General features: G+C 67.6%; 1 protein-coding gene across 1 annotated transcript; it reads right to left on the bottom strand.

Moving 5' to 3' along the window:
• Positions 1-2,391: 2,391 nt before the first annotated feature.
• Positions 2,392-7,269, bottom strand: LOC117889186 (toll-like receptor 13). Its single transcript, XM_034793069.1, has 3 exons — positions 7,070-7,269; positions 2,834-5,831; positions 2,392-2,555 (listed from the first exon to the last, which is right to left on the bottom strand). The coding sequence occupies exons 2-3, from the start codon at positions 5,522-5,524 to the stop codon at positions 2,511-2,513; spliced, it is 2,736 nt and encodes a 911-aa protein (XP_034648960.1). The 5' UTR covers positions 5,525-5,831; positions 7,070-7,269; the 3' UTR covers positions 2,392-2,510.
• Between the last annotated feature and the right edge of the window lie 1,077 nt (positions 7,270-8,346).

Here is an 8,346-nt window from a genome sequence, read left to right on the forward strand (position 1 = left end):
CGGAGACTGGCTGGCTGTGTCCCAGGACCCTGGGAAACGTTCATCTTCCAGAACCATCCCAGTAATTCAAGGGCAAAGGGGTCTTAACTGGGGTCTTGGCAGATGGTCTTGAAATAGGATCAATCTGTAATTCCTCCGGGCTGGGATCTGGGGGCTGTTTCTACTTAATTAGTTAAAGCCGGAGGCAGGGGGCTGGGAATCTGGACTCCTGGGTTCTATCCCTGGCTCTGGGAGGGGAGTGGGGTGTAATGGCTTGGGGGGGGGGGGAGAGCAGGCCATGAGGTTCCTAACTGGGTGAGTGATGAGAGAGGTTGAGATGATGGAGGAAGGGGGTAAACTGAGGTAATGGGGGCGGGGCTGGTGGTGTTAGGGGGCAAGCAATGGCAAAGGACGCAGGGGGATGGGGTAGGGTGGGCCGTGGGGAGCTGACCTGATCCTAGCATAGGGGGATAGGGGGTGATCCTGCCCCAGGGTGAGAAGGGAGGTTATGGGAGTGACAGTTGGGGACTGATAGGAGGGGGTGTGGGGGGGATGGAGCCTATAAGGGGCTGCCCCTTGAGCCATCTCAGCATTTAGGGAGGGGGCAGCTGGGGGGTGAATGAGGCCCAACAGTTTTCTGTTGATGCTCCAGCCCCTCCTAGAATGACTCCAGCGTGTGGAAGGGGGGCACTGGTGGGGGGGTCAATGGTCGGGGGGGGAAGCTGGGGAGGTCAGTGAGGAGGGGGGGGGTCGATGGGAGGGATGTATGGCCAGGGGAGCTGGGGGTCAGTGAGGATGGGGGTTGATGGGAGGGGGGAGTCGATGGCTGGGAGGGTCAGTGAGGAGGGGGTTGATGGCAAGGGGGGCTGTGGGTCAGTGAGGAGGGGGGAGTCGATGGCAAGGGGGGTCTGTGGGTCAGTGAGGATGGGGGTTGATGGGAGGGCTAGGGTCAGTGAGGAGGGGGGAGTCGATGGCTGGGGGGGGGGTCAGTGAGGAGGGTGGGAGTCGATAGCTGGGGGGACCAATCCCCCCCTTACCTGGAGGTGCTCCAGCCTCTCCTTGAGCGATTCCAGCATGCGCTCCAGCTGGGGGGCGCCGGCGGGTGCCTCCCGGGGCGGGTCCTCCATGGTGTTGGGGGCGGCGCTGGCCTTGCGGAAGGCAGCCTCGTGCCCGGCGCCGCCCGGGGGCTCGGGGTGCTCGCGGTGCCCGAAGTGGGGGTACTCGTTCTCCCGACCGGCCCCCTCCCGGTGCCCGTGGCTCAGGTTGTCCTCGTGCCCGCCCGGCCCGTGCTCCCCGCCCGCCCGCCCCTCGCACCGGCTCAGCTTGGCTGTCAGCTCCCGCACCGTCTCCCGCTGGTCCAGGATGGTCTCCTTCTGGTGCACCACTGTCTCCCGCAGGTGCAGGATGGTCTCTTTGGCCTCCTCCAGTGTGCCCGCCCAGTGCCCCCCGGCCCGCGGCTGCGGGGCCTGCTGGCAGCCCGTCTCCAGCTCCAGGGGCATGGGGCTGCAGACGAACTTGGGCAGGGCATACTCCCCCCTGCCGCCGGGCACCGAGCAGAGGGCCCAGAGGAGAGCCCAGGCCAGCCACATCCCGGCACCCGCCGGACCCCTCGCCACCGCCCCAGCCTTCCTCCCACGGAGGCGCCCGGCTGATTTGTGCCAGCGGCCGGTTGGCTCGGTGAGCAGCTGGGACTTTTCTGTTTCTCGCCGCCCCCCGGCACAGTCCCGTCCGGCTCGATTTCCCAAATCCCCTGGTGATGGGCGGAGGGCGCCTGTCTCCCAGGAGACGGGAGAATTAGACGGTCGGGTTAATGGGCTTAAGGAGTCGTGGCAAAGCTCCCCCACCCACCCCTGGCAACGGGACCCAGGCGTCCTACAGCCAAGCTGGCAGGGATCAGGGGCGTTTGGCAGATGAAAGGATTCTAAGGAACTGGGAGGGATTTAGGGAGGGGAAACGACACACCGGGAGGCTTTCCACAGCCACCGGGAATGAGCCCCCCGCACAGCGCGGGGGGGGGGGGGGGCGGGAGAGTGTGCGCGCCCAGAGCCAGACATCTTCCCTGGGGTCAATCCAGAGACACCCCTGACTACAGTGGGGACAGGGACAGGTTCTGATCTCTGCTATCCCAGGGTCAATCTGGAGTCACCCCTGATGGCATGGGAGTGAATCCAGATTTGCACCAGGGGGCCATGGAGTTTACAGTTAAGCCCCCCCACCCCAAGCCATGGGCTGTTGGATATAACAGTAAACAATCCAGCTTTATTCTGTAGAGCACCTATATACACGGCAGCAGGTGTCACTGCCCCCTGCTGGCTGAATAAGCCCCGCTCGCTGCTGTGTCATAGTCCTCATACCGCACGAGGCGGAGGGGGAGTCTGCAGAGGCTGGGGTGTGGTTCTCTCACAGGCTGGGGTTACTCGACCACGTTGAACTGAACCATCCCTGCGGCTTCCCGGCCGTCCCCCAGGGCCTCCCGCAGCTGGGTCCAGAACACGTCCTGGGCCTCGGGCTGCTCCGGCCAGTGCAGGTAGCTACGCTGCTTCACCAGCTTCCGCAGGCGGTGGTAGGGGGAGAGGCTGCGGGGGGGAGAGGCCGAGATCTGAGCCCCAGTACCCACGGCACAGGGCAACCGCGCCCCACAGCGCCCCGGGAGCTCCCCCAGAGCCAGCACCGCCCCCTGCTCCCCACAGCACCCCCAGGAGTGCCCCCCAGAGCCAGGCCACCCCCTGCTCCCCACAGCACCCCCAGGGGCTCGCCCCACAGCCAGAACCCCCCCCCCCCGCTGCCCAACACAGCACCCCCGGGATCTCCCCCCTGAGGCAGTGGCCCCCCGCCCCGCTACCCACAGCCTCACCGGTAGCTGGGGATGTCCTGGAGGAAGACGACGACCAGCGGGTCGTGGCCCTGGTAGTAGGTGCGGGCGCAGGCCAGCTGGATCTCCAGCGAGCACCACTCGCTCTCCAGGGCGCGGGCGCTCAGCAGGCACAGGGCCTTGCGGCTGCTGCTCACCCCGCGCTGCACGTTGTCCAGGTAATAGGCCCCGGGGGCGAAGTCGCGGGGCCCGAAGCAGAGCCGGAACCGGGGCTGCCCTTCCTCCTCCAGCTTGGCCAGCAGCGTCCGCACCACCCAGGCCTCGTCCTCGGCGCAGCAGGAGACGTAGGCGTCGTACTGGTAGCCCCGCCGGTCCCGTCGCAGCCGGCCCCGGCCCCAGGCCCGCAGCAGGTAGTAGCCGTAGCGCAGGGTCCAGCCCAGCTTGGCCCCGGCCAGGGACCCCGCCAGCATCAGGAAGATGGCGGTGAACGACCACGCGAAGAAGATGACGCCCAGGTCCGCCCAGCAGAAGGAGAGATCGTGGGCTTGGAAGAGCCCCTCCCCCCACCCCAGCCCCCAGGCAGAGGTAGGAGCCCAGCAGGGCCACCTGGACCCCCGGCTCCGCCGCCGACCAGTTCTGGAACCAAGCGTTCTCGCAGGAGCAGGCCAAGGGGTTCCCGGCCACGTCCAGGAAGCGCAGCGCGGGCAGGCCAGCCAGCGGGACCCAGCTCACGTTGCGCAGCCCGTTCTCCCGCAGCGAGAGCGACTCCAGGGAGGCCAGGCTGGAGAAGACCTCGCCGGGCAGGTCCCGGAGGGAGCTGCCGTCCAGCCCGAGCCGCCGGAGGCTGCCCAGGCCTTGGAAGAGCCCCGGGCGGAGGCTGAAGGGCCCTTCCCGGCTGGGGTAAATGTCGGAGAGATCCAGGGAGAGGAGGCCAGCCAAGGGAGCCAGCGAGAGGTTGAGGAAGACGCCGCCAGGGTTGTCCCTCAGGTTTAGCTCCTGGAGGTTCCCCAGCCCTTGGAAGAGTTGGGAGGGCAGCCGAACGGGGGGCCGGGCCTCCTGCGAGCTGAGATTCAGGCACCGCAGGGCCGGCAGGCCGGCGAAGGGGGCGGGCGAGTCGTACTTGCTGTAGGCCAGGAGGCGGTTGCGGCTGAGGTCCAGGGTCTCCAGGGCCTTCAGGCCCAAGAAGGAGCCCTGGGAGAGTTTGTAGAGACCGTTCTGGGCCAGCGAGAGGTGGCGGAGGGAGGTGAGCCCCTTGAAGGCCCATTTCTGGAGGGTGAGGATGCGGTTGCTGGAGAGCAGCAAGGTGTGGAGATGGTGGAGGCTCTGGAAGGCGGACGTCTTGATGTACCGGAGGTTGTTGTCGCTCAGGTCCAGGGTCTCCACCTTGCGGGCGTAGACCAAGGTGTCACGGGTGACAGATGCCAGCTGGCAGCCCTGCAGCAGCAGGGTCCTCAGGGAGGCCATGCCCAGAAAGGTCCCCTTGTAGAGGTAGGTCAGGCGGTTCCTGGACAGGTCCAGGTGAGTCAAGGCGCTGAGGGGCCGGAAGACGCCGTCTTCCAGCTTGGTGAGGTGGTTGTGCCGCAGGACGAGGACCTGGAGCCGGGGCAGCGACCCGCCCCAGGCGCTCTGCTTCAGCTCCTGGACCTTGCACTTGTCCAGCGAGAGGGACTCCAGATGGGGGAACAAGCGGAAGACGCCCCCCTGGAGCCGGCTCAGCGGGGTGGTGGACAGGTCCAGCCAGGTTAGGTTGGTGCAGGCGCCCAGTTGGGCTAGCCGGGACGGCGGGACCTTGGAGTGTTTGATGTCCAGGCTGGTCAGCGCCGGCAAGCTCTCCAGGACCTGGCAGGCCAGCCCCAGGTCCGAGTCCAGCGCCGGGTGCATGCTGGACCAGTGCAGGGCTGTAAGGTTGGGCAATGGCAGGCCCAGAAGATGGGAGATGTTGAGGGGGTTTTCGTCCAAACTCAGCTTCTCCAGGCCGGGCGCAGCGCGGAAGGAACCGGCCGCCAGTCGGCTCATGTTGTTGCGGGTCAGGTTAAGCGAGCGCAGGCCGGGCAGGGAGCAGCGGGCGAGATCCAGCCAGGCGATGCTGTTGTTCCGCAGGTTGAGGTCCCGCAGGAAAGGCATGGAGAGCAGGCCAGGGCCAGGGCACGGGGCGGAGATCCGGTTGGAGTCCAGGTCGAGGATGGAGAGGTTGGCCAATTTCCCGGCGGCCGTGGCCACCTCCTGGAGCCGGGAGAGCTGGTTGTGGGGCAGGTGGAGCTCCTGCAGGCCGGGCTGGGCCGCCAAGGAGGTGGGGTGGAGGGCGGCCAGGGCGTTGCCCCCCAGAAGCAGCACCCGCAGGCCCGTCAGCTCCGCCAGCGTCGTGGGGCCCAGGGCCGCCAGCCGGTTCTGACTGAGGTCCAGCAGCTCCAGCTCCCGCAGGCCCCGGAAGGCGCCGGTCTGCAGGGCGCGGATGTGGTTGCGGTCGAGCCGCAGCTCCCGCAGGCGGGGCAGGTGGGCGAAGGTGGCGGGCGCCAGGCCCTGCAGGGCGTTCTGGGAGGCGTTGAGCCTGAGGGTGGAGTTGGGCAGCGGGGCGATGGCCGGGCCCAGCTGGGTGATGCCGCGCCCGGCGCAGCTGGCGTAGCCTGGCAGCTCGTAGGGCAGCAGGCACCAGGTGAAGCCGAAGGCGCCGGCACAGCGGGCACAGGCGGCGGCTGCAAGGAGCCAGAGGGGCAGGGCCAGGGGCTGGGGCATGGCGGGGGTGTGTGTGCTGTTTCCTGCTAGTTGTGTGTGCCTGCGTGTGGGTCTGGCACTGCCCCCTGCTGGCACAGCTCAGAACACGCCCTGCTTACATCCCCTACCCTGCCCACTGACCCCCGGACGCAGTGACCTCCACCCACTCCCGGCAATGAGTGACCTGGGGCGGGGCGTCTAGCTACATCCCGCCCTCTCACCGTGATTGACAGCTCCCCCACTCCCCAATCCGATGGCAGGTGCCTTAAAAGAGCCTCGGTTTCCCGCTCCCGGCTGGGGCTGAGCTGAGCGGCCCGGCACAGAGACACTGCAACGAGAATGTAAATTGCACTCCGGTCACTAGTGGTTAGAGCTGGGGGGGGCGGGGAGCCCGGACTCCTGGGTTCTCTGCCCAGCTCTGGGAGAGCAGTGGGGGCTAGTAGTTAGAGGGGGGCTGGACAGCTAACAGCAACTGTCGGTGACCTCCCGGGGCCAGACCTCATTTCTCTGCTTCACTTCCCCTTCGGCAAAGCCGGGCTAAGGAAGTTTCCTCTGCAGCCCGGAGGTCTGTGGAATCAGCTAATGATCGGAAAGGGCTTAAATCCGGGCTAAGCAGGGGCAGTGTTGGCACCGGCCCCAGGGCAGGGACTGGCTGGCTCCGGGGTGGGGAATGGGGCATGGGGCCTCTCCCCTCTAGGGAGCGCCAGCTCCCACCCAGCCCCAGGGCAGGGACTGGCTGGCTGAGGGGGGCAGGGAATGGGACATGGGACCTCTCCCCTCTAGGGGGCACTGGCTCCCATCCAGCCCCAGGGCAGGGACTGGCTGGCTCAAGGGGGCAGGGAATGGGGCACGGGGCCTGTCCTCTCCAGGGGGCGCTGGCTCCCACCTGGCAGCAGGTGCCCTACATCGTTTCTACGCATGCCGAGTTTGTTGGGCCTCAGCCCTGCTCCCAGGTGCCCCTGGGGCATGATTCCCCCCCCCACACACACACACCCACACCCACCGGGAGAGAGGCCAATCTTCACATGGGCCTTTGATACAGAGCCCGTTGTGCCCCTGGGGAAGGACTGGGGGGAGGAGGGTAGATAATGGCTGTCTCTTGGGGGGGGGGGGCTGTCTTTGGATGCAGTTGTGGGCCCTAGTGGCAGGAAATCGCAGCTTCTGCCTCCCCCCTCCCCCCGACTCTTTGCTCCACCTTTCTTGTGGTAGAGCGAATGAAACTATCTCTGGGAAGTGGGACCCCCACGCCAGCACCCCAGGGGGAAGTGAGTCTCGGGGGGGCTCTCAGCTGAGGGATGAGCTCCTCAGGGACCTTCATGGTCTGGTTTGGAGCTGTCCCATCCTTGCCCACGGCAGAGGGGGGAGGCGATTGGGGGCAGCTGGGGGCCTGCAGCAAGTGCATGGGGGGAGGGGTATGTCTATGTGACCAGACCCCCAACTTGGCTGGTGCCCCTCACTCCCGACCCGCAGCCCCCTGCTAGTCCAGCCCTGGGCCCCCCCATCCCTGCCAGTGCCCCTCACTCCCGCCCCGCAGCCCCCGCTAGCCCAGCGCTCGCTCTCTCTCACCTGCTACCGCAGAGCTCAGACTTTGGCACCATCCGTCCCCATCTCCTGGGATGAGTCAAAACTTGTCCCCTGGGCGTTACTGGCCGCCACTTCCTCATTGTGCAACACGGCGACGCCGTCGGAAACCTGCTGCGGAAATTACAGCACCCGGGTCAATGCGGAGGGGGTGCACCAGGGGGCGCCCTCCCCCACAGGGGTCATTGACCCCCACTGAGCCCCCCGCCCCCTGCCGCCCAGCGCCCCCCGCCGAGCTCCCTCCCCGTCCCCTGCCGCCCAGCGCCCCCCGCCGAGCCCCCTCCCCGTCCCCTGCAGCCCAGCGCCCCCCGCTGAGCCCCCCGCAGCCCAGCGCCCCCTAGCGGCGTGCTGGGGCATTGGCGCAGCCCTGCCTGCTGGGGAGCTGCAGTGGCAGGGGGCGGGCAGCAGGGGGCAGTCTGACCCCCGGCTGAGCCGGAGACGATCCAACCCCGGGCTGTGAGATTGCTGGGGCGGGGGAGACGCTGGCCGCGGTCCCATGTGAACAGGGAGCCCAGAGCACCAGGGACGTGCCTGGGAGCCCAGCCAGCCCTGGGGGGGGGGGGGAGCTGCGGCTAACGCCCCGGGGGGGGAAGGGGTCACGCAGACCCGGGGGTGGGGCGGGCGCCAGGAATCCGGGGAAGTGGAGAATGCAGCAGACACGTCTTTGCGTCTGGAACCGGGTCGGGGAACCCAGAGAGTGGAGATGGGGGAAGAGAGGATGAGGGCAGAGCCCTGCCGGTGCCCCTCACTCCCGACCCACAGCCCCTGCTAGCCCAGCCCTGTCCCCCCCAGCCCTGCCGGGGCCCCCCCCCCCCACCCCCCGCCCCTGCCAGCCCAGCCCCGCCCCCCCCCAGCTCTGCCGGTGCCCCTCACTCCCAACCCGCAGTCCTCACTGCACATCTGAGACTGTTATATTACAATGACTGTTCATATTTGGCCACTGACCTTAGTACTTAGAAGGGAGAGTGCCCCCCCACCCCGCTCCCCCCAGCCAGGCGCCCCACGCCGGGCCCCCCACAGCCCAGCGCCCCCCGCTGGGGCCCCCGCCCCGCTCCCCGGCGCCCCCTGCCGAGCCCCGCAGCCCAGCGCCCTCTAGCGCCCCCTGCCCGGCCCTGACAGCCAGGGGAGGGCGCCCCCGTAAGACCAGTCCCCGGGTCCATCCATCGGGCTGGTTCTAGCTGAGCCAACACGTTCCGTCGAGGGGGAAGTTTATTGGGGGGGAAGTTAGTCTGTCTCTTTAAATATGTAAATGAGCCAAAGAG

This window comes from Trachemys scripta, chromosome 16 (assembly GCF_013100865.1).
Source record: "Trachemys scripta elegans isolate TJP31775 chromosome 16, CAS_Tse_1.0, whole genome shotgun sequence".
In the NCBI taxonomy this organism is placed as follows: domain Eukaryota; kingdom Metazoa; phylum Chordata; order Testudines; family Emydidae; genus Trachemys; species Trachemys scripta.

Coding starts and splice junctions, on each gene's coding strand:
- LOC117889186 (XM_034793069.1), bottom strand. CDS start 5,524: ATGCCCCAGCCCCTGGCCCTGCCCCTCTGGCTCCTTGCAGCCGCCGCC. Junction 2,556..2,833: donor CAGGACATCCCCAGCTACCG/GTGAGGCTGTGG, acceptor TCCCCCCCGCAG/CCTCTCCCCCTACCACCGCC.